Source organism: Musa acuminata, chromosome BXJ3-5, assembly GCF_036884655.1.
Source record: "Musa acuminata AAA Group cultivar baxijiao chromosome BXJ3-5, Cavendish_Baxijiao_AAA, whole genome shotgun sequence".
NCBI lineage: Eukaryota > Viridiplantae > Streptophyta > Magnoliopsida > Zingiberales > Musaceae > Musa > Musa acuminata.
In genome coordinates, this window is record NC_088353.1 from 27585982 (window position 1) to 27612747 (window position 26766).

The 26766-nt window shown below is 38.7% G+C and overlaps 1 protein-coding gene across 5 annotated transcripts in view; it reads right to left on the minus strand.

Annotated features, from left to right (window-relative positions):
* Positions 1-970: 970 nt before the first annotated feature.
* Positions 971-26766, minus strand: part of LOC135637645 (DNA mismatch repair protein MLH1-like) — a 35967-nt gene continuing 10171 nt past the window's right edge. For 2 of the 5 annotated variants that reach the window (XM_065150317.1, XM_065150316.1), the window contains exons 12-16: positions 26596-26761; positions 24903-25094; positions 24236-24413; positions 23834-23991; positions 22889-23224 (exon numbers count right to left, since the gene is read on the minus strand). In XM_065150317.1, the coding sequence (XP_065006389.1) occupies positions 23180-23224; positions 23834-23991; positions 24236-24413; positions 24903-25094; positions 26596-26761 (739 nt within the window). In that variant the 3' untranslated portion in view covers positions 22889-23179. Of the gene's footprint in view, positions 1007-18168; positions 18303-22888; positions 23225-23833; positions 23992-24235; positions 24414-24902; positions 25095-26595; positions 26762-26766 lie in introns of those variants that run through there. The other 3 variants (XM_065150318.1, XM_065150320.1, XM_065150319.1) reach the window with 3 other exon arrangements.

The following is a 26766-nucleotide window of genomic DNA, read 5'->3' on the forward strand; positions in this document are numbered from 1 at the left end:
TCTACTTGATTCTAACCGAACAAAACCGACTCAATAAACAATTGGACTAAACAAACTCAATAAACATTATTCAAAAACTCAGAAAAATGATCCTAAAGCCATGAAGCATTTTGGATGATGTTATTGACTATAATGGTGGGTTTGATGGTCAATCTTCCAATCATGCATTGTTAAAATCCATATTTGATATGTAGGCTATGCATAAGCAAAGTTCACATGTGACCCATATGTTTTGTGTCATCAAAGTACACGTTTAGCCCATAAGCTGTAAGTCGCCAAAATGCATGTTTAGCTTTTAGGCTGTGCATCGTTGAGGTTTGACTCGTTAGTTGTACGTTATCAAAATGCATGTTTGGCTCATAGGCCATGCGTTATCAAAAAGCACGTTCGGTTCTCAAGCGATACAGTCGTATAAGTTGGCAGAATTGGTGAGCAAACTTGATGTCATAAAGTAGTCGGCAACCAAGGCAAGGGTTGACCAACATTGTTTTAGTGATTTCCTTTGACGTTGGATGTAGAGATTCACATCCAGAGAAGACTCAACTACAAAAGGTGGTGGAGGGGCTCTCGATGCCCTAAATACGAGGCCAGTTGAGTAGTTAAGTACAAGGCATCGATGAGGGTTCAGGAAAGGTTTGACTCGACTTTCCTTCAATGCATGGTGCTTCAGGTATCAGTTCGCGATATCCCGAATGCATTAAGATCACTTCGGCCTCATGCTCCCAGAAGCTCTTAACAGTAAACGCCTAATCAACAAAGAAGTCATCTTCATCAGATTTGAGGGAGTCGATGATCACAGTGAATCCACCCCTCTTATGCAAGAAGGTGGAGTCAAGAGTAAAGGGGGAGCCTTTTGAGGGGATAGAGGAGCAAGCGAGGCTGCAAAATTTGCTGGGGTCCCCATAGGAAACTGAAGTCAAAGTTGAGTCCATCGAGGAGACTGTTGCCAACTCGACGTCCACGCCCGAGGTGCCCAAGTCGAAGGTCATCGAAGCCGCCATGGTGCCTTCGTCACAACTCAATCAAGTTACCTTCTTTGAGATTCTATCAATTCCGGAAGCACTATTTTCAAGATTTATTCAAGCTACATCAATTCCATAATTAAATATCTTAAATTAGAAGAATTGTCAATAGATTTTTTATTGTTGGGTGAAGATATATGACTTTACAAATTAGAAAAAAAATATGTAAATTTGAATCTTAATTAAAGTCATAATAAAATGTAAAACATGTTTATTGATCCTTAGGGTTTACAATTTCATTTACCGATATTGAATTGAATTCAGTCCACAATATTGCATGTTACTGATAGAAATAAAATACAAAGGAGAAGAATGCATTGAGTTGAAACAATAGAATACTCTCTATTTATACACGATAGAAGAGAAAATTTTCCTCAAAAGAGGAGGATTAAGAACGCTAATCTTGGATCGATGCGATGAAAGCGAGTTGCGGGTGAGAGGCTTTGTGAGAGAGTCCGCTAGTTGATCAACCGTATGTACGTGAAAAACACGTAGTTGATGTTTGACAACTTATTCTCGCACGAAGTGAAAGTCGATGTCTATGTGTTTCATCTGTGAGTGGAATACTGGATTAGCACATAGATAGATGGCTTTGACATTGTCATAATATATTGTAGGAGTAGAGGTAATATTGATACCAAGTTCCTTGAGGAGATTCATGACCCAATTGAGTTCTACAGCAACGGTGGCTATGGCACGGTATTCAACTTCAGTTGTAGAACGTGCAATTGTCTTTTGCTTCTTAGAATTCCAACTGATTGGATTAGATCCAAGGAAGAGAATATACCCCGACGTGGATGTTCTGTCATCAAAATTCCCTGCTCAATCAGCATCGGTAAAGGCGTGGAGATTAAGAGGGGAGTGTTTGTGGAAAAAGAGTCCATGATTGATAGTCCCGTGAAGATACCACAAGATTCGTTTGACTACAGACCAATGCATAGTAGATGGTCGATGTATGAACTGGGATAGTTTATTGACCGTAAATGAGATATCTGAACGGGTGAGAGATAAATATTGTAAGGAGCCAAGAACTTGACGGTATTGAGTTGGGTCTGTAGTAGGGCTTCCATCACAAGGTTTGAGCGACTCGCTAGTAGACAGAGGTGTTGTAACTGCCTTTGCATCTTGCATATTCATTTTAGATAATAGATCTTGAATATAGTTTCGTTGTGATAAGAAGAGCCTGGAAGATGTGTATGTTGCTTCCACTCCCAAAAAATAGATCAAAGGTCCTAGATCTTTAAGGGAGAATCGATCTGCTAAATGCTTGAGGAATGCCTTGATTTCTATAGGATTGTTGCTTGTGATAATAATATCATCCACATATACCAGAAGATATATTATATTGCCACTTTGGTGATGGAGAAATAAGGAGGCATCAGACTTGGAGTTGATGAAGCCAACTGATGCTAAAAACAAGCTAAGTTTGGTGTACTAAGCTCTTGGAGCCTGACGAAGTCCATAAATAGCTTTTTATAGTTTACAAACATGCTTTGGATATTGAGGGTGGATGAAGCCAGGAGGCTGCTGCATGAAGACATCGTCAGTTAGGGTCCCCTATAGAAAAGTATTGTTAACGTCGAGTTGACGTAAATGCTGAGATGGCCAAACTTAAAATAAGTCGGATTGTTGTGGGTTTAACAATAGGGCTGAATGACTCTGTGAAGTCAACACCAGGTCGTTGATGAAATCCTTTGGTCACTAGACGTGCTTTATATCTGGCTACAGATCCATCTAGGTTTTACTTAATTCGAAAGACCCACTTACACCCGATAATGTTTTGTGTGGGATGAGAGGGTACAAGGGTCCATGTAGAATTATGAAGGAGTACATCATATTCTTCACACATGGCTTTACGCCAGTATGGAGATTTTTGGGCTTGAGTAATTATGGTAGGTTCAGTGGTCTCTAACGATGATGTTGTGATGGTATGTAGGTCAAGGATTTGTCGTGGTTTAAAGACACCACTTTTGGATCGTGTTGTCATTGGATGTCTAGGGGCCATAGGGTGTGTTGTAGGAATAGGCGGTGGAGGCTGAGGGACTTCAGTGTCATTGGTCCTAGGAAAGGATAAAGGTAGCGATTGTAATTCCGAGGGAATGTCTTCAATCGTAGGGGAACCTAGTGAAGAAGGGAGAGGCACAATGGAGGGGGTGAGGAGCTGTTACACCAGGAGAGTGAGAGAGTGTGAATCCTGAGGAGAAGGACTGGATGATATTATGGGAGACTCGGTTGACGGGATTGATGGTGTACTCCAGTGATGTATATATGATTGAGTAGGTGACATAGTAGGAGACTCAGGGTTGTGAAATGGAAATGTAGTCTCTATAAAAATAACATGACGGGATGTAAAGACTTTTCGAGATTAGGGTTCATAGCATCGAAAGGCATTATGGTCAAGGGAGTATCCAATGAAAATGCAAGGTTTAGATTTTGATGCTATCTTATGTGAGGCATATGGACGCAACTATGGATAACATAGACAACCAAACACTTTAAGTTTTTGAAGGTTCAGGGATTTATGAAATAATTTTTCAAATAGCGACTCGTACTTAAGGACTGGAGTAAGCATACGATTAGTGAGGTAGAAGGCAGCTTGAAATGCTACAGTCCAAAAAGTTGGTGGCATAGAGGCTTGGTGTAGGAGTGTGAGACCAATTTTAACTATATGTCGATATTTACGTTCAGCAGAGCTGACGAGTTGAGGAGTGTGTGGAGGTGACTTGAGGTATTGTATACCATAAGCAGATAGGCAAGATGTGAGGGCTTGATATTCGCCATCACCATCAGCGTAAACAGTCTTAATTTTAGACTGAAAGAAGTTCTCAACCAATTTTCGAAAGTTGGTAAAGACTATTGAAACTTCAGATTTATGGTGAAGAGGGTATAACCATGTGTATTTAGTGAAATAGTATATGAAAATAATATAAAATCTGAATTTATCGAAGGAAGTGATTGGATCGAAGCCCCAAACATCAGTATAAATAACTTCAAGGGGTTTAGAGTGGGATACGGAGGATTTTCCAAAGGGAAGTATATGACTTTTATTACTTAAACAAGCATCACAATGAGTTATGATGTTATTGGATTTAAGCGTAGGAAGAGAATAATAGGAAAGCAGTTTTTGCTGAATAAGAGTTGAGGGATGACTAAGACGACGATGCCACACTGTCACGACCTTAGCTGGTTTTGCCTAAGGCGTGCGGCACCCTCGCGCGTCCGTCCGCAAAGGTCAGCCTCCCCGAAGCCCCCCCATTATCCCTTAGGACCAACAAAAGAGAGAACGGGTTAAAGAGAACGCCTCAATCGGGATCCACAAGCAAACATGTCCGAAAAACACTTCATAGACAATGCAAATTACAAACAGACTTTACAAGCTCTGAACAGTGGCACAACAAAGGGTAAAATGGTCCATTACAGACCGAAAAGCTCTCGCACGTGTCCACATGACACAACATTTATTTACAAGCCTAAAGAGGCCACCGACCCAACTAACATGGGACTATTTAGCCTTCGGCCGCCCCTCTACCTGCTGTACAAGGCATGAACATGCCAAAAGACAACGGACAGACATAAGCATTACATCCAACATCTTGTTTAGAAGTTTGTCCGTTACATTCTCCCCCACTTATCCCTTCGACGTCCTCGTCGAAGCCTTTGTGAACACTGCAACTCTTCGCCTTTGCTGAGTCTTCAATCTTCTGCTCCAGCTGCAATGCGCCTCCTAGCTCCCAATTGCTCTCCGCTGCTGTTTCTGAGTAGTCGAACCTTTGATCCGCCATGCTGCTTCAACTCGCCAATGACTCTGACTCTGGTGTGGGGTTGGCTGAGTTGTATTGATCCTCGTTGATTCCTGCGGATCCACCAAATGAAGGAAAAGACCATCCTTACTGCGCCAGTCTCTCAAAATTTCCACATGCTGCTTCAACTGGGTGGATGCTTGTTGGAGCTTTAACGAGCATTGCCTCGCAAACTTCTGAAGCTTTGGGTCCTTCCTCCACAAAATCTGCTCATTGACTCTTCTTTTAGTTAGTTGTCACATCCAAGTAGGTTTGCATCACTTCCGCTTTCGATTGGCATTTCGTTGGGAAATGAGGCGGACAATCTACTCTCAGTAGCACTGATCACCGTTGGTGAGGATTTGATTACTATTGTCTTCCATTATCTTCGAAGGGTCTTTGAACTTATGCAGCGCTCCTTTGCTGGATAGATAAGAGAATTGGGGTACTCAGTTTCGCCCATTCTCTTAAGAGTTGAGAAGGCAAAAGTTACTTGACTTCGCCCGCCTCCTCGAGGTTGTACTTCATGCAGCGAGCTGGTTACTGGCCTTCGCCTGCTCTTTGCTCACACTTCTGAAGCACTTGAAGTGTTTGCACTCCTTGCGTTGAGTTAGCTACTGTGATTCACCTTCTCAATGCCATTGAACTTCTGGAATGCAGGAAGTTTTCACCCCAACTTGGAGTAATTCTCTGATAGATGAGGTCGCCTCTGGGATTGTATAGTCTTCTCCATCAACCCTGCCGCCTACTTCACTGAGTAGCAAAGGTACAGCACCGCGTACTGCCTGCTTCGTTCCTTGGTCGTGCACTCTTGCATGACCCGAAGTCCTTCACTTACGGCTATCTTGATGAGAAACTTGTTGACACCGGTCTTACGAAGTTTCTTGGCCTCTGCCCTTCAGCCTTGTCTCGGTACTTGGAGATTGCCTCTGCATGCTCCACCTCCTTGGCCCCTTTCACGACCAAGTGCTCTCCCTCCGTGAGAGCAAGGGATCAATGACTTGCACGGAAGTCCCGCCTCTGCGGTACCATGGCGCTGCCATGCCCATGGCCCTACTATCCGTCGCCACGCCTCTGTATCCCTTTTCTTCACAATCAGTAGAGATGTCTCCGTGGCACTCCTTTGAGTCCACCTCCATTCTAACTTATGCTTGATTTTAGGTAGCTAAGTCCCTCTGGACTCGTCGTCGCTTCCTCGCCCCTTTCGACCCCCTGCTTCAACACCTCTGTGTTCTCCAAGCAGTCCGTTTGGTCGATGGAAAGACAGACTGCAACTCCCATGCATGGCCTCTGCCATCACGTTGCAAAGTTTGCACCGATTCTGTTCTCCTTAGCTTCCTTGGTAGCAACGTTCGCTTACTCGACCTTGTCCTCTGACTTGTCGGGCTCCCTTAAGCGAATATGAGCTTTGGAGCAGTCCAACTCTCTAGCTGCTTCGATCATACCTCTACATGATCAAGTCCCTCCCATGGAACTCACTGGTACTTGCATTCGAACTTTTCCCTTGGTGGAACCCAGCCCCCATATGCTGATGACCAAGGTTTTCATCCGATGTAAAATTCGGTGCACGCCCGGAAGACTCGCCTCTGCGGTACCATGGCCTTCACTCCTTGAATCCATAGCCCTTCCTGCCGTCGTGTTGTTCACCAAAGCGGAGCTCCCAGTAGCTCCCGATCATACCTCCATATGATCTCATCCCTCACGGGACTCTGTCGTGTGCGTCGCATTGCCACGAACTGTTCCACCACGATCCGCTGCACCATGTCGCCTCCTGGTGACATCTCCATTGCATTCTGATCCTTGTGGAATAAACTCGAATTGTGAACCCTCCATGTGTGGCCTCTGCCAATACATCGCAAGGTCTCCTCCACCTTCGATTTTGTTCGCTCCTTTGGCAATCGACCTTCATCCACCCACTCTTGGGTCACACCTAGATGAAGCACTGCTCTAGGACAGTCCGTCGCCTAGTAGCTCTCGAAGTCCACCGACTTCACTGTAATCTGTGCACCATTGTCTGGATCCTGGGCCTCTGCCCCTACCAGCACAATCTCCGCTGCGCATTGCTTCCTTCATATCAACTCAAATGGCAACACTGTGGCATATTCTTCAAGAGTACCCGCCTCTACGTCCTCTTGCCCCGTGCTAAGGCCCTTCTGAACCCAACTTCGCCTCCGCAAATTGAGTCGCCTTAGTTCCTCCATCAAATGCTTCTCCGAGTTAAGGTGCATGTGCCGCGAAGCTCCCTTCGTCTTTGGCACCATGCAAGATGAGTCTGCTCCGTCAGAAAGAAGGACCCATGGAACAACATGATCCTACTCTCGCCTTTGCAAGAGTTCATGTCCTTAACCTCTATCTAAGGAAAGCACTGTGCCTCTGCTCCATGTTCCAACTTCTATGCTGGCTCCCTTCATGCGGCTTGGGTACTTCGCCAAGTTACACCCAAGTTGCTCTACTCCTCGTTTTTGCATTGAGTCGATGGTGGCCCTCGCGCCCACCATTCCACGGGTCAACCCTCCCTTGAGTCCGATCTCCACATCGACTCCAAGTGTACCTTCATAAGTTGCTTTAGGTCGCTCCCCCACTTGATCTCACAATGCATCCACCAATGCATTCTCTCAAGCGAGATCATGCGACGACTCCTCGCCGCTTGCTCAGTCCATCGAGCTTCGTGGAGTTGTTGTTTGTTGAGGTACTCCTCCTCAACATGTGAGGTCCATGTCACATGATTCTCCCTCTGGAGAGCCGAGACTTATCCCTCCTGGATAACTATCCCGTTGGAGCAACATCTCTCTTCGTTTTGGAGACCACCATCCCCTTGGACTACTCCGAACTGCTGAACAAACTGTGCACTGTTCTGCCTCCTGCAAATGCACTTGCTAGATTGCGACTTCATGTCAATACAGCCCCCGCTGCACCCCTCAAGGCCTAGCAACATGCTGAACTCGTTGCACACTTCAGCCTCCGACGGACGTATCCTTCACATGCCGAAGAGAAAGTTTCAATGCTCCATGGCACCGAGTTTCGGTCGCCTTGGGATGGCCACGAACATTCCATCGTCCGCATACAAGCCCATGCATGAGTACCAAATTCTTCGAGTTAGCAATTCCCCTCACCTCTGTGAGCTTTGCATAACTCTTTTGGTCGTTGAGCAACTTATTCCACCTTGCATGGTCTCATTCTTGCCAAGCGCCTCGCTTGCCTAGAGCACCATCAAGTATAGTTGTCAACGTTGAGCTGTGGCTCAAACTCAGCCATCCCAACCTTTGTGCGCTCCAAATTCAACCAAGCTTGCCTGTTCTCGTGGTGCCTCTTGCGCGAAGGGTTGGCCATTCCTCTGAATGTCAATCTCAGATGCTCGCTCCTCTGAGCGACTCTTTTCCCTACATCTCCATGCCCGTTTTCCCTCAAACGGTCGCGCGTGTGCTGACTGCCCTCAACGCAGCCCCGCTAGGTCCCCCACGTTTGCATGTCAAGTGTTTCTATGAGTGCTTGTCCCGCTCTGATACCATAATGTCACGACCTTAGCTGGTTTTGCCTAAGGCGTGCGGCACCCTCGCGCGTCCGTCCACAAAGGTCAGCCTCCCCGAAGCTCCCTCATTGTCCCTTAGGACCAACAAAAGAGAGAACGGGTTAAAGAGAACGCCTCAATCGGGATCCACAAGCAAACATGTCCGAAAAACACTTCATAGACAATGCAAATTACAAACAGACTTTACAAGCTCTGAACAGTGGCACAACAAAGGGTAAAATGGTCCATTACAGACCGAAAAGCTCTCGCACATGTCCACATGACTTGGGTACTTTGCTAAGTTACACCTAAGTTGCTCTGCTCCTCGTTTTGCATTGAGTTGATGGTGGCCCTCGCGCCCACTATTCCACGGGTCAGCCCTCCCTTGAGTCCAATCTCCATATCGACTCCACGTGTGCCTTCATTTGTATTGCTTTGGGTCACTCTCCCACTTGATCTTGCAATGCATCCACCAATACATTCTCTCAAGTGAGATCATGCGACGACTTCTCGCCGCTTGCTCAGTCTATTGAGCTTCGTGGAGTTATTGTTTGTTGAGGTACTCCTCCTCAACATGTGCGGTCTATTGTACATGATTCTCCCTCTGGAGAAACCGGAATCTATCCCTCTTAGATAATTGTCCCATCGGAGCAACATCTCTCTTCGCTTCTTTCTCTCTGAACGTTTCGAAGACCACCATCCCCAGACTACTTCGATTTGCTAAACAAACTGTACATTATTCTGCCTCCTGTAAACGCACTTGCTAGATTGCGACTCTACGTCAATACAGCCCCCGCTGCACCACTCAAGGTCTAGTAATATGCTGAACTCACTGCACACTTCAGCCTCCTACAGACGTATCATTCACATGCCGAAAAGAAAGATTCAATGCTCCATGGCACCGAGTTTCAGTAGCCTTGGGATGGCCGCGAACATTCCATCGTCCGTATATAAGCCCATGTATGAGTACCGAATTCTTCGAGTTAGCAATTCCCCTCACCTTTGTGAGCTTTGCACAACTCTTTCGGTTGCTAAGCAACTCATTCCACCTAGCATGGTCTCATCCTTTACCAAGTGCCTCGCTTACCTTGAGCACCATCAAGTATAGTTGTCAACGTTGAGCCGTAGTTCAAACTCAGCCATCCCAATCTTTATGCGCTCTGCATTCTTCCAAGCTTACTTGTTCTCGTGGTGCCTCTTGCACGAAGGGTTGGCCATTCATCTGAATGTCAATCTCAAATGCCCGCTCCTCCGAGCGATTCCTTTTCCCTACATCTCTATGCTCGTTTTCTCCCAAACGGTCGTGCGTGTGCTAACTGCCCTCAACGCAACCCCGTTAAGTCCCTTACATTTGCATATCAAGTGTTTCTATGAGTGCTTATCCCACTCTGATACCATCTGTTACGGACTTAGCTGGTTTTGCCTGAGTCGTGCAGCACCCTTGTGTCTCCGTCCTCAAAGGTCAATCTTATGGTATATACATTGATCCATGAGATTTTTAATAAATCTGAATGAAGAAATTACTCTATGCAATTTAAAATACCATTGATAGAAGGCATGTTTTAAACCATTTATAGATTTCTTAAGCTTACAAATTGAGTGCTTACCAACACTAGAGGAGAAACCTTTAATTTGTTTCATATAAACCTTCTCCTCTATATCTCTTTTAAGAAATATTGTTTTCACATTTATTTGTTGCAACTCAAAGTTAAATGAGTAACCAACACCGAAATGATACAAAGAAAATCTTTCTTAGATATAGGAGAAAACACCTCTATTCTTTTTTAGTAAATCCTTTTACAATAAGTCTCGCTTTGTATCACTCAATGTTGCCTAACGAATCTTTCTTAGTCTTAAAGACTCATTTACAACCAATGATCTTTGCCCTATTAGGCAACTCTACAAGATCTCAAACTCCATTGCTCTTCATGGAATTCATCTCCTCTTTCACGGCATCGTGCTATAAATCTATCTCTTTGTAACTAATGGCTTATGAAAATATTTCAGGATCATTTTTTTGCTCCACTACTATAGTCAGATTCTTATAAATATATAACATAATCACTAGGAATTGTATATATTTTATTTCTAGTAGATCTTTTTAATATTGTACTAATGTCTCCGTGAGGAACTTGTGGTTCAACTAGTTATTCAAGAGTTTATTATAATTCCTAAATTGCTTGATCTATTAGAATATTGATTGTTCAACACAAATTTGTACTTGAGAAGTGCTATGAACTATAACTAATCTATTATTCGATATGGATGGTTGAGATTTCATATGATCATGTGTAGAAACTATATTCCTGAACTGATCACTTGGTCCATACGTTTAATTTAATAACTTAAATTAATTTTATCGAATAATTTTTTTAAGAAACAAATACATGAATTATAACAATAAATCCTCTAAGAGCGAGTATTACGATGTACTTAGTTTCTCAAGTATTAATTTAAATGTGGTAATATTACTTAATGAACAAAACTTATGTTTATTCTTAGTCCAATCCAAATATATTTTCTCAAATAAATTAATGTGCACATGAATATGAAAAAACATCATAATATATAAGAGTTTCAATAGTAAATTCAATTACAAAGTGAAACCAAGTCTCATTTTCTCTACATGATCCTTGTGTTGAATCTCAGATTTTAATGATAAAATCAATTGATGGGTTAATTGATCTAATCCATATTATTGAGTTAAGTATGCAGGATTAACTACGATAGCTTGAAAACATAAAGCAAGGACACTAGAGTCAAGATTCGATGGATGTTTGAGAGTCCGAAGATTCGTTGGAGATGCTGCCGGAACCAACTGAGAAGAAATCGGGGACTTGTCGGAGTTTTCGGAAGTCCGCTAAAGAGATCGTCGGAGGTTTGCAGAGTTCACCAAGAAGGCTCGGCTACTCGTAGAACTCGCCACAAGATCGGGAGCCTACTGGGATTCCGCCGGAAGAAATCCGAAGGTGTATCGGAAGTCCGCCGGAAGATCGTCGGAAAGCTCGTCGGAAGGAGACTCGACGTTTGCCGGTTGAAAGCTTGCTTAGGACTATGTTTTCAGTTGTGTAGTTTGCATGTAATTAGGGTTAGGATTAAGGGATAATCTTATATCCTGGTTATGGGCCAACTGAGCCCAAATATGACTTGGTTTGGGTCGGATTTGAAGCCCAACCAATGACCGGTAAAGGTCGGGCGGTGGAATCGCCGGACTGGGCGGTGGCACCGCCCAGAACCCGAGGATCAGGCGGTGGTACAGCTGGATTAGGCGGTAGCACCGCCCAGCACCTAAGAGGTCGGGCGGTGACATCGCCGGGCTGGGCGGTGGCACCGCCAGTACACTATCAATGTCAGACACTGACAGGCGATGGCACCGCCAGCATCAGGAACCCAAGAGAATTCAAAATTTTGAGCCCAAATTTGAATCCTCTTAGGGCCTATAAATACCCCTTAATTCTCAGTAGAGAATACAACTTTGGTGAAGCAATAGATTGAGAAAAGAAAAGCCTTAGCAAAGTCTTTAGCAAGTCTTGTTTTCAATTGCTTGAGTGTAAGAGTGTAAACCACTGTAATTCAAAGTGATTTGCTAGTGGAAGTTGGGAGCCTCTTCAAAGAAGACTTCGCAAGTGAATGTAGGTCATTTAACCGAACCACTTTAAATTGGTGTGTTCCTTGAATGTGTGAGTTCTTACTTTCCTAAAATTGTTATTTACACTACTGCTAGCTTTCGATTTTTATATACTCAAGTTACTATCGAAACGAAATCCCCTCGTATTTATGAATTTGTTTTTAAACTTACAAGTTTTAATCCGCTGCACTAATTCAACCCCCCCCCCCCCTCTTAGTGCCACTCTGATCGTAACAATTGGTATCAGAGCTAGGCTCACTCTCATATTTGGTTTAATACCCAAGAGGGATGGCTTACTCCGGCATGCATGAGGGTCATTCTATTACACGTCCACCTATGTTTAATGGGTCGGATTACATATATTGAAAGACTCGTATGAGGATCTTCCTCATTTCCATGGATTTTGAGCTTTGGACTATTGTCGAAAATGGATTTAAAAAATCTTCTCTTTCGATGAGCGAATGGGATGAATCGGAGAAGAAGGTTTTTGCTTTAAACACAAATGCTATGAATGCCTTGTTTTGTGCATTAGACAAAAATGAATTTAATCGCGTTTCAATTTGTGATTCAGCTTTTGATATTTGGAGAACTCTTGAGGTCACTCATGAAGGCACTAGCCGAGTGAAAGAGTCCAAAATCAACATTCTTGTGCACTCTTACGAACTTTTCCGAATGAAACCAAGTGAGTCCATCGGAGACATGTACACCAGTTTCACGGATGTCATCAATAGACTCAAAGCTCTTGGTAAAGATTTTTCTTACTTTGAACTAGTAACTAAAATCTTAATATCCCTTCCAAAAAGTTAGGATCCAAAAGTTACGACCATTCAAGAGGCCAATGACCTTAAAACATTTCCTCTTGAAGAACTTATTGGGTCTCTAATGACCTACAAAATTACATATCATGCTCATGAAGAGCTCGAGAACCCTCTTCCAAAGAACAGGAAGGATATGACGTTTACATCACAAGAAGAGTACTTGAAAGGAACATCAAGTGATGAGGACAGTGACGATGACATTACACTTTTAACTCAAAAATTTTAAAAATTTATAAGAAAGAACAAATTTAAAAATAACACCAAAAACAAACTTGAACATAAAAAAGGACTAAGTAATATGCTACGAATGCAAGAAGTCGGGGCACTTAAAAAATGAATACCCCCAAGCCAAGAAGAAGCAACCGAAGAAGAAGAAGAAAGCTTTAAAAGCGACTTGAGACGATTCAAGTGATTCAGAAAGTGAAGAAGCTAGCAACAAAGAAGAGGCAAACTTTGCGCTAATGGCTTTAGGAGAAGAGGTATGTGATTTAATTAATGAAAATTTATCTTTCGATGAACTTTCTATCGTTTTTCACGAATTATTTGATGAGTGTAGAACTATTAGTAAGAAGTTTAATCTTTTAAAGAAAGAGCATGTCTTACTACAAAATAAGCTTGATAGTCTTCAAACTCATCCATGCTCTAAGTGTGAATACTTAGAAGCAATAAAAAATAAAAATTTACTACTTAAAGAGACCTTGTTTAAGGTCGGTAGCAAGGGATTGGACATGATCCTCGCAAACAAGGGTCACGTCGTAAATAGAAGTGGAATTAGTTTTGTGAGAGGATCTCACCAAAATCCTACAACTTTCATTAAAGGACCCACATTACACGTTTCACCTTTGTTTGAAATGCAACTTTTATTGTAAATCCAGACATGTTGCTTACAAATGTCCATTTAGGAAAATTAGTCCACATAAGTTGATATGGGTTCCTAAAGGAACTATAAATACTTCAATGATGAATAACAAAATTGGTAGATCAATTTTTGAGGCACCCAAAATCAAATGGGTACCTAAAAACCATCCTCTTTTGTAGACAAACCAACGAGCTAGGAGCAAGAGATGGTATCTTGATAGTGGATGCTCAAGACACATGACTGAAGATCCATCTCATTTCTCTATGCTCACTAGCAAAGAAGAAGGGTACGTCACCTTCGGAGACAACAACAAATGCAAAATCATTGGCAAGGGAACCATAGGTAACAAATCATGTTTTTCAATTGATGATGTATTACTAGTTGATGGATTAAAACATAATCTCTTAAGTATTAGTCAATTATGCAATAAAGGTTACATCGTTAGATTTGAATCTAATGCGTGCATTATTGAAAAACCAAACAATAACTTGTCAATGATTGCTTTAAAACAAAATAATGTCTACACCATCAACCTTGATGAACTAAGTAATGAAATGTGCTTCTCCACTTTAAATGATGATACTTGGCTTTAACATAGGAGATTAGGCCATGCAAGTATAAAACTAATATCTAAGATCTCATCTAGAGAATTAGTACGAGGGATTCTCAATATGAAGTTTGTTAAGGACAAAGTATGTGATGCGTGTAAACTAGGTAAACAAATAAAAACTAGTTTCAAACAAAAAAATCAAATTAGCACCACTAGACCATTACAATTGATCCATTTTGACTTATTTGGACTAATTGACACGACAAGTCTACGAGGAAGCAAATATGCTTTTGTAATTGTAGATGACTATACTAGATACACTTGGACCTATTTCTTGGCTCACAAAAGTGATTGTTTCAAATATTTCTCTAAATTTTATAAATTCACTCAAAACAAAAAAGGCTTCATGATTTCATCAATTCGGAGTGATCACGGTGATGAATTTCAAAAACGTGACTTCCAAAGTTTTTGTAAAGTTAATGGATATAACCATAACTTCTCCACTCCAAGAAATCCTCAACAAAATGGAGTAGTTGAAAGAAAAAATAGAAACTTACAATAAATGACAAGAACTATGTTGAATGAACATAGTCTACCCAAGTATTTCTGGGTCGAAGCCATGAATACGACTTGCTACATCATGAATAGGATTCTAATAAGACCGTCTCTATCAAAAACTCCCTATGAATTATGGAATAACAAAAAACCAAATGTTTCTTATTTTAACGTTTTCAATTGCAAATGCTTTATTTTGAATGAAAAAGATGCTTTAGGAAAATTTGATGTCAAATCCGATGAAGACATCTTTCTTGGTTACTCTTCCATTTCAAAGGCTTTTCGTGTTTTTAACAAAAGAACCTTAGTTATAGAAGAGTCTAGTTTTCAATGAAATTTTCAAGTTAAATAAAAATGATTTTGATGATGATATTGGTTTTAAAAATTTAAATTTAAATGAACCCCCTCCTCAAAATAGCAACTTGGATGCATCTTCTTCCTTACCTAAGGAATGGAAGTATGTGGATGCTCATCCAAAGGAGCTAATTCTTAGAGATACATCAAAAAGGGTTCAAACTCGTTCTTTCTTCAAGAATTTTTGTGCTAACGCCGCCTTCCTTTCTCAAATCAAACCTAAATGCATTGACGAGACCTTGAAAGATGATTCTTGGGTCATTGCAATGCAAGAGGAATTGAACCAATTTGAGAGGAATGAGGTATGGAAACTTGTTCCTAGACCTAGTGACCATTTAGTCAATGGTACTAAATGGGTCTTTAGAAACAAGCAAGACGAATGCGGTATCGTGGTTAGAAACAAGGCTAGATTATTGACGAAATGTTTCAACCAAGAAAAAGGTATCGACTACGAAGAAACCTTCGCTCCTATGGCAAGATTAGAAGCCATTAGGATACTCCTTGTCTATGCTAGTAGTAATAATTTTAAACTATTTCAAATGAATGTCAAAAGTGCCTTCTTGAATGGTTTTATTTCCGAAGAAGTATATGTCGAACAACCTCCCGGATTTGAAAATTCTCTTCTTCCTAATCATGTATTCAAATTGACTAAGGCTCTCTATAGCTTGAAACAAGCTACTAGAGCTTGGTATGAAAGGCTTAGTTCCTTTCTTATTTTAAATAATTTTACCAAAGGCAAGGTTGATACTACATTGTTTATCAAACACTTTGAAAATAATTTTCTTATTGTGCAAATTTATGTTGACGATATTATTTTTTGTTCTTCGGATAAATCACTGTATGAATCATTTGCCAAGTGTATGAATCATGAATTTGAAATGAGTCTAATGGGTGAATTAACCTTCTTTTTAGGATTACAAATTAAACAACTTAGTGATGGTATATTTCTTAATCAATCTAAATATACATTAGAATTGTTAAAATGATTTAACATGGACGGTTCAAAAGCGATAAACACTCCTATGAGTACTACGACGAAGTTAGATATGGATGAAAATGGTGAGAATTTCGATCAAAAAACGTATAGGGGAATGATAAGTCTACTTTATCTCACCGCAACTAGACCGGATATCATGTTTAGTGTAGGACTTTGCGCTAGGTTTCAATCTAATCCTAAATTATCTCATCTTAAGAGTGCTAAAAGAATATTTAAATATCTTAAAGGAACTCCCAATTTAGGATTGTGGTATCCGAAATCCGATAAATTCGATTTAATAGCTTATGTAGATGCCGATTTTGGCGGATGTAGGATAGATAGAAAAAGTACATCAGGAACGTACTAATTTTTAGGACATAGCACTTGTTTCTTGGACTTCCAAGAAACAAAACTCAGTTGCACTATCTACGACGGAAGCCGAATACATTGCTGCAAGTGCATGCTGTGCACAAGTGGTTTGGATGAAGAATACATTTGAAGACTATGAAATTTACTTAAAAAACATTCCTATAAAATGTGATAATACAAGTGTCATATGTCTTACCAAAAATCCAATTCAACACTCTAGAACTAAGCATATCGACGTTAGGCATCATTTCATACGCAATCATGTCCTTAACAATAATGTCGTTCTAGAGTTTATTGACACAAAGCATCAATTAGCAGACATCTTTACAAAAGCTTTAAATGAAGACCAATTTGACTTCATTAAGGGAACTATGCATGTTAAATTGTCCTTGAGAATAAGCTTGTTTGAATGTATTTTCCGAAAAGTTTTTCATCTTCTTTCCGTTCTTTCGTGGATTTGATTTCTTCCTCCTCTTTCGATTCCAAATGACATATTAAAGTGTAACCCAAGATCCTATCCTATCTTGAGCCAAACACCTCTGAAAAACAAAAAGGGGGAGGAAAGAATTTTTTTTTCTTTTCTCTTCCTTGGCATGCCAACGGTGGCACCGCTAGAACCGACGGTAGCACCGCCTGAGCACTTGGTCGCCAGGCAATGGCACCGCTCGGATTGGTGGTGGCACCACCCGAGATCCCCTTTATAAGAAGAGGGGTTAGGGCCGGCGGTGGAACCGCCCCCAACCCGTGAGAAATTGGTTCAAGCTCTCCCACAACTCCTTCAAAACTTCTCTAACCCTCATTCCAACCTTTAGAAGCCTAGGAGAGAGATTCTTGTTGGTTCAAGCTCTCCATCCTTCAAGGAATTTTTCATAAGGTAAAATCTGAAATCTTTCCTTCCTCTTATCATTATTTTGCCTACTCTTCATAGTTTCATATTCTTGATCCATCATCTTGTCTAGATAATGACTCCTAAGAGATCAACAAGATCAAAAGGGAAAAGGGTTGAAGGAGATTCATTTAACCAAAATCTTTTTAGATCCAAAGAAGTAGCTCTTAGGTTTCCAAATTTCGAAACAAGAACTATATATAAGGGTAAACATGTTGATCTAGATGAACTAGGAAACCTAGAACCCATTAGGTGGTTTGCACATCTAGATGTCTTACCTCACCTACAAATCAATGAATCAATTTATCCTAGGTTAATTAGGCTATTTTATGCAAACTTATGTGTGGACAACGAAAGCCTAAGTACTTACCTTTTAGGAACACAAATTAGAATCTTTTATAGTATTATTTGTGAACTAATTAGAATTTCTGAAAATGATAGGAGTTGTTACTTTAGAAATAAATGGGATGTAAATATAATCGGTGCAACTTACTCCGAAGCCTTAGAAACTATCTTTGAAAATCCAAACCCAAGCATGATACCCAAAAGTTACGAGCACTTACTACCCTTTAACTCTAAAATTCTTCATCACATCATGACTAGCATACTACTTCCCAAGCAATTTCATCTTGATGAAATGAGTCAAATAGAGCTAAGCACCATGTACTGGATTATAACCGAACAACATAATTGCTTTAGATACTTACTCTGACAACACATGCATGATATAATAGCTAAAGACACTATGTTACCATATGAGGGGTTAATTACTCGATTAATACTTGCACATGATATTTGTGTCTTGCCTAATGAAGAAACAATTCAAGTTAATCGATTTAACACCATCAATAGAAATCTACTAAAAAGACTTAGGTGCACATTTAGCAATGGTATATGGGTTAGGCAACCTAGAAGGACTGATCCAATTCCCCCACCAATAGAACACCCCGAAACACCATTTAGCAATGGTACAGCACCTTCAGCTCCTACTTCATCTTCTGAACAATTCATTATGGCAGAATTGCATTAGATCAAATCACAACAAGACCAACTCAAATCACAACAAGAGCAAATTCAAATTCAGCAAATTGAAATTTTGAAGGAACTACAGCAAATGAATCAAAAAATAGATATCATGTATAAGAACTATGGATTTCCTCTTACGGATTAACCGATATGTCTTCTTATTCTGTTACCTTAACATGCGATCCTTGTATGATTACTCTTAATGCCAAGTTAAAATTTTGTCATCTTCTTTCTTTTGCATGAAAGCCATGCTTTTTTAATTTTGAATGAAAGCTGAATTTTTGAAATGCATTCAGGATGAATGTTGAATTTTTTTTTTTATAGATGAATTCTAGTTAAATGGTGATTTTTTTTTAGATGAATTTTGGATGAATGCTGAATTTTGTATAATCTTATGAATGCCGAATGATCAATCTTCATGGTGAATTTTCAATCACAAATTGTATGCTTAAAAGTCTCATCTCCTTTTTGTTGATGACAAAGGGGGAGAAGTCCATCAGAAGATCGCCGGAAGGAGACTCGACGTTTGCCGGTTGAAAGCTTGCTTAGGACTATGTTTTCAGTTGTGTAGTTTGCATGTAATTAGGGTTAGGATTAAGGGATAATCCTATATCCTGGTTAGGGGCCAACTGGGCCCAAATATGACTTGGTTTGGGCCGGATTTGAAGCCCGACCAATGATCGGTAAAGGTCAGGCGGTGGAACCACCGGACTGGGTAGAGGCACCGCCCAGAACCCGAGGATCAAGTGGTGGTACCGCTGGACTAGGCGGTAGCACCGCCCAGCACCCGAGAGGTCGGGCGGTGGCACCGTCGATACACTATCAATGTCAAACACTGACAGGCAGTGGCACCGCCACTGACAGGGGGTGGCACCGCCAGCATTGGGAACCCAAGAGAATTCAAAATTTGGAGCCTAAATTTAAATCCTCTTGGGGCCTATAAATACCCCTCAATTCTCAATAGAGAATACAACTTTGGAGAAGCAATATATTGAGAAATGAAAAGCCTTAGCAAAGTCTTTAGCAAGTCTTGTTTTCAATTGCTTGAGTGTTCACCTCCTTCTTTCTCGTTGAAAATTTGTAAGAGTGTGAACCACTGTAAAAGGTTGTAAGAGAGGTATTTGTCCTTCCCCTTCAAAGTGATTTGCTAGTGGAAGTTGGGAGCCTCTTCGAAGAAGGCTTCGCAAGTGGATGTAGGTCATTTTGACTGAACCACTTTAAATTGGTGTGTTCCTTGAATGTGTGAGTTCTTACTTTCCTGAAATTGTTATTTACACTACTACTAGCTTTCGATTTTCATCTACTCAAGTTACTATCGAAACGAAATCAAAGGTGCATGCCCTTAGTCAAAGAATCAACAATCATTAATTCAGTGCTAATATGCTCAATGACCACTTTCTTTTCTTTTATGCGTTCTGTTATGACTAAATACTTAATGCCGATGTGTTTACTTCAACTTCCATTTTTATTATTTTTAGTCATAAAAAAAGTAGCTAAATTATCATAGAAATTTCTCAATGGCCTAGAAATAGAATTCATGACTCTAAGCCTAGAAATAAAACTCTTAAGTCATACACTATTTGAAATAGCCTCAAAATAGAAGACAAACTCAGCTTCCATAATAGAAGTAACAATCAAAGTCTGCTTGACACTCCTCCAAGAAATAGCTCCACCAGCTATCTTGAAAATGTACCTTGATATTGATTTACAAGAATCAACATAGCTAGTAAAGTCTGAATTTGAATGGTCAATCACATCCAAATTGTCTGTATGTCTATACATAAGTACGTAATCTTTAGTTCCTTGAAGATAACTCATCACTTTCTTTGCAACTCTCTAGTGTTCCATACTTGGATTACTCTGATATCGCCTTAACATCCTCATAGCAATGCAATATCAAGTCTAGTACAGACTTGAGCATACATAAGGCTTCCCATGACAAAAGCATATGAAATGTTTTTCATTGATTCCCTCTCAAAGTTGTTCTTCAGGCATTGGTTCAAATTGAACCTATCACTTTTCACAATAAGAGCAACACTTGGTGAACAATCTCTCATCCAAAATCTCTTTAAAAGCTTATTAATATAGGTTTCTTATAATATACCTAAAATTCGTCGAGATCTATCTTTATGAATTTTAATACCAATGATATAAGATGCTTCACCTATATCTTTCACGTTAAAATTTTTAGAAAGGAATTGTTTCATCTCATGCAGCAAAATCATTAGTTGCAAGCAAAATATCATCCACATATAAAATAAGAAAACATATTACTCCCATTAACCTTCTAATATATATATTGATCCATGAGATTTTCAATAAATCCGAATGAAGAAATTACTCTATGAAATTTAAAATATCATTGACCAAAGGCTTGTTTTAGATTGTATATAGATTTCTTAATCTTATAAACTAAGTGCTCACCAACACTAGAGGAGAAACCTTCATGTTGTTTCATATAAACCTCCTTCTCTAGATCTTTATTAAGAAATATCTTTTTCACATCCATTTGTTACAACTCAAGGTCAAATGAGCAACTGATGCCAAAATGATACGAAGAGAATCTTTCTTAAATATAGAAGAAAACAACTATATATAATCGATTCCTTCTTTTTGAGTAAATATGTTTGCAATAAGTCTCGCTTTGTATCTCTCAATGTTGTCGAACAAATCTTTCTTGATCTTAAAGACTCATTTGCAACCAATGACCTTTGCCCCATTAGGCAACTCTATAATATCCCAAACTCCATTGCTCTTCATGGAATTCTATCTTCTCTTCGTGGCATCGTGTCATAAATCTGATTCTTTACAACTCATGGCATGTGAAAATGTTTCAAGTTGTGGATTATATATCCTAACCTTAGATGGATATCTCCAAACCCACATATATCACAAACTCGGTTTTCAATGTTGTTTCTTGAAAATTAAAAGAATATCCAAATGGTACGAGTCTAAAAATAAAAATCAAGTTTTGTGAGACACTTAGTACATAAAAATCCTTTTCAATTCTAAAACAAAACCACTACTTAAAGTTAAAATGTAAGTTTCCATCGCGTCCACATGTGAGCCCATTTTATTGCTTGATAAGATGCTTTGCTCACTTCCCATTGGCTTCCTTAGGTTTTACATATCCTACAAAGAGTTTGTAATATGGATTGTTAATCCATAGTCAATCCACTAGGTGTTAATATTAACATTAACCATATTAGATTCATAGCACATAAATGAGGTTGGTTTACTTTTCTTTTCAAGTCATTGTTAGAATTTCGTACATTCCTTCTTCATGTGTCTCTTCTTTTTATAGAAAAAATATTTTACTTATTTCTTGATATTAACTTAAGGTGATATTTCACTTTTTCCTTACTAATTAGCTTTTTGATTGACTTGATTTTTGTTGGTTTTGTTAGTTTTATTCTTCCTGCGAACGATTACCAATAATGCACTCTCACCTAATTCTTTCACTAGTCTCTCTTTTTCTTAAGTACACAAAATGTAGTGCATTAGGAAGGATTCTAACATATTAACCTCGAGTTTCCTAAGTTAAGCTAATATATCCCACATTTGTATTATATGCTCGCACACACCTTTTACATTGGTGAGTATGAGAGATGAGTATTTCATTATTAGGGTGCTTGTCAATGCCTTTTCCAAAGTGATGAATTGCTCATCAATAACTTACAACAAGTTTCGAATCTTCTCATACCAATCAACAAAACCATATATACTAACAATTATCTTAGTCTTGATAAACATCATGTTGAGCCGATTGGATCACTCTCATCACTCATATAACACGACCTCGTCTTTCCTAATAGGATAATCAAATATCCATTCACCATATATGGAGGAGAATCTACTTCTTCCATTCTTTATAGTTATTACCCCTAAGTTCAAGAATGTTACATAAGATATCAGAGAAATTAATAATTTGAGAAAGACCCTAAATGCTTATATTAAAATATGAGAATTAATAATCTAAATTTTTAATTCAAATAGCTTCAAATAATCTTTATGATAAAACTATCAAATTATGTATCAATTCATAATTCGTGTAAGTAAATTATAAAAATAATGATATTTTATCATGATTAATAATATAAATATAATAAAATATTTATACATAATATGGGTATTTTATCAAAATGAATGTTGTATTTCACTAAAAAGGCTAAAAATCTTATATCCTCATAATTTTCAATACCAAAAAGCAACAAAAGTTCCAAAACAAAAACTCAAATCAAATTATATTCATGATATAAAAAATAAAAAAAAAATTCAAATTTGTTTATGTCATGGCATAGGTTAATTTTTGCTCTCATACCAAATATAAGATAATTTAATACTTAAATATGTTTCTAAAACACCAAAATAGAAACATAAATATACAATTCTCACTTTAGATGGTAATAAAAATTCTTAAAACAGAGATGGAGCCCAAGGATCAAAAAATCATTTATATATATAAGTTCTACCATCAAGAACATTTTTCTCCGTTACCACTTACCTTCCTAATGTTTAAAGATTAATTTAAGCTCGAAACATTTGAACCACGAAGAAATTTAATGAGAATACAGAAAGCTTTTCTCAACTGATTAAACAGGAACTTTCTTGAAAATATTAATGCATGATGATAGTTCACATCAAAAAGCTATACCAGCATGACACAAGGCATGCCCTCTATCCGTGAAAAAACAAAAAAGCATCAAAATTCCTGCATTTTTCATCCAAACATACTAGAGCAGATCTTAACCATCTTTGATAACCATAGTAGAATGGTTCAATTTACAGGGCATCTGATTCCCCGATCTTTGAGCATTTACTAAGTAGCTTACATTTGTACGAGCTATTTCTAACACCTTTCAAAGATTTTGTAGAGCTTCTCTAGAGAAGCAACCTGTCAATGTTTAAACACAAGAGAACATGAAACTGAGATCTACTTATTATCTAATTACAAAAAATTCCATTAAAAAAAAAACTAACATGTTTTACAAACAGACGAGCAATGTTCTTATCTTGCCAGAACAGTTCAGTATGATATCAAATATATTGCATTTAAAGCCCCATCATGTGATTCTATGGCAGGACTTGCATGTATAGATCACAAATCAGAAGGTACAATTTCTGTTAGTTTTATTAGTAGAGAACAATGTTTATAACACAATGATAATACAAAACTTTCATGCAAGGGAGCCTACATCAAAAGAAACTCTACGGAGCAGTCATCTAGATTGAATCAGGTTAGATTATGGGAGGACAAACACAACAAGAGGGTCATTATTGATGATGCATTTGATTCTATATATCCCATGTATTTACATGGACTGACTAGGGATAAAGGTGTGAACTACTGAGAACCAATAAGATAAGAGCATTTGATTCTATATATCCCATGTATCCACATGGACTGAAAAGCTAACTGATATTGAAGTAACAACAATAAGATAGAGCATCAAATATTGCAATAAAGTTGGTACTCCTAAAGCTAGCATCGAGAGAAGATAACCTGAACAAAAGTTCCATCTGTAGCCATTGATTTTGGTGGTTTGAGAAACAGTCTCATAGATGGGAATAATACGTGCTGAATGTTCCACTCACGCTGGGCCCAGGCAGTTTCTGCCTCAGCCAGTAGCTCCTGGTCAAGATCATCTTGTCCATGATCATCTGTTATGAGATCAGAAGACCATTAAAAAAAATCTTTCTTGTTATGTTTACAATTGCAATTGTGATTGGAACTAAGAAGACCTATTATCTGACCTACCAACGTAATCCTACTCTTAGGAATTCAAGGACAAGAATTACAATTATGAATTGAGGACAAGCCTTACAAAGAACTATATGCAGCGTTAATAATTATCAACTCTTACATAGAAAAGAGATTAGTGTCTTGGCAAAATCTATAGCTTACCAGTGCCAGTCAACTCATTGCCTGCATCATCAATAGACGCAGCTTTGCCGTTAATTTTCTTGTAGAATTCAATCCCATCACCTGCTGGATTAGGCAGGACAGGAGGATGCATGGCATAGAAGTTACCGAGAACTGCAGATATTGCCTGGAAGCATTCTTTCTCATTCTCCCAATCAACCTATAAAGTTAACCAAGAATTAAGATTTAAGCCAAAAGCCAAACAGAGAAAGGTAAAGATTGCACATGGTGACAATAAAGTGATATTATTCCCTGAACATATATAAATTATCTGTCAATCAAGATTTGAATCATTAGATACTACATTAATTAAGGATGACTGCATTTATCTATAAGATCTAAGCATCTGACCAGCATTAGCACTTAATAAAGAACATTTCAAAATCAGCATTTGGTAAGGAAAATTGCAAGTGCAGTGATGTATTATTTGTAAGTGTAACAAATTAAAATGTCATGAAGAAGGTAAAGAGACTCTTATGTTCCTGTGCTTATTTGAAATTAAATTACAATAATCCAATCAAGAATTTTAATTTTAAGAATTTTTTTGCAACAGAATAATTTCTGCTGTAATTAAATAGGTGAAAAAATTATATACAAATATGTTGATCCACAAAAACCAAAAGAATAAGATACAGAACTCAGAACCTACATCATTAGCCAAACTCAACAAGAATTCTGGAATGTGGTCCATATCAGGAGTATGCTGCTCAAGTATCACGGGTAGTCTCGTCAAATTCCCCTCTTGATTTATATTTATGCAGAAATACTCTTCAAGCATCTCACGCTTTTGTTTAAGTAACTCGGTATTCATCTGACACGCAAGGCAGAAAGCAACATAAAGCTGTGTACATCATATACACTTGTATGAGATACATCAAAGTGTGGATAAGATAAGATGATTATGTCATGCTACTCTCGTCAACATTTTATTGCCAAATCCACTCAAGTATTTCTAGGCAAGTTGTATAAGATCCACAAGAATAATGGTTAAACATATTTCCAACTATCTAAGCAATTAGATTGAAGATCAATAAGATTGGCACATGCTTCTCTATGATTCTTTTCCCTTTGGCATATACACCACTCAGGAAAAAACATATACCCCTCAATGTTATTGTGAACACCATGAGCCCAAAGTGGATTATTAGTATAAGATTACAATATGCTATTAACAATTCAAATGTGTAGTATATGCTGCAGTAGAAGTAACAGACATCAATATAACAGTAAATCAAATATTAGTCATTCTAACTCACAAAAGAAAGGACAAAAACAAGAATCCATTCTTAATCATGCACCTAGCCCATGACAAGAAATAGAAAAGCAGAAGAGAAGCTCACTGACAGTCTTCTTCTAGGTAGATGCACAGTCGGGCAAGTACTCGTGCCTCTTCTTCTAAGTTGAACAGCACACTCAAGATAATGCATCAATGAACACAAAAGTAAAAGAGGTTGAGACAGACAAAAATGAAAATGAGCTCGAGAAGAAAATGCATCCAGTTTTGCCTACATGAGGCCCCTTAAGCTTCCATTTCATCCGATGTATGGGACGGTAAAAGATCTAGCGGTGAATAGGATAATAAAAAGGCCAGTACAACAAAAATATATTGGAATCGTAACTTGACTAACCAGGATACAATTTAAGACAAATGACTCAAATATGGAAAACCAATTTAATCATAGACATTTATGAACTACTGCCCTCTACCTTCACCAAAAATTACTTACCTTTACTCACATCTCAAAGGTGTTTGCTAGTATAATTGGTAAAAAAATTTATTAGTGAATATGAGGTCCTGTGACCAAATCTCAGTTGTCTTTTTCTTTTACCTAAATTTTAGAGATATCGACTAGCTCAGCTGATAAAGATGATTATTGATTGTATATTACGAGGTTTGGAACCCGATCTTCCACCGCTTACCCTTACCTATTTTGTTGCTGTTTTGATTGCTTTTCACCCCTTTCTTTTGCTGCTGGCATGCTAGACAGCCTAGACTATGTCAAGTATCAGCATTGGTTAATATGTTGGTCCACTTTATCTTGATAGCTCATTGGCACAAGGTGTGCCACTAGAACTTGGAACCTCGAGAAAGACCAATCTGCAGTACCGCATGAGCTTCTAAGAATTCTTTGAAAGAAAATACTTGTGTTAAAAGACATTTTTTTCCATTTAGCTTCAACAGCATAAAATAGCACAAAAAGTACATGCAGTTGTTAAGAAAAACTGACAAGTGCATTTATTCCACCCATTTTTTTGAGAAGGCAGAGAAAATAAAAACAAAATGTGATAATATTACAATAATTTACATTGAATAAGAAGCACATGTAAGGCAATGATATTACCTCTGCTATCTTCTTTCTCAATTCATCATCATTGTCACCTCCAGATTCTAAGTCTTCATCTTTTAATGCCAAAATTAACAATTCTGGTAAAGGTGCTGGCTCACTAAGTTGGATGGCATTGAAATGGGCAAAGCGGCGTATGACTTGTTGAAACATAAGTTCTTTGCTGAT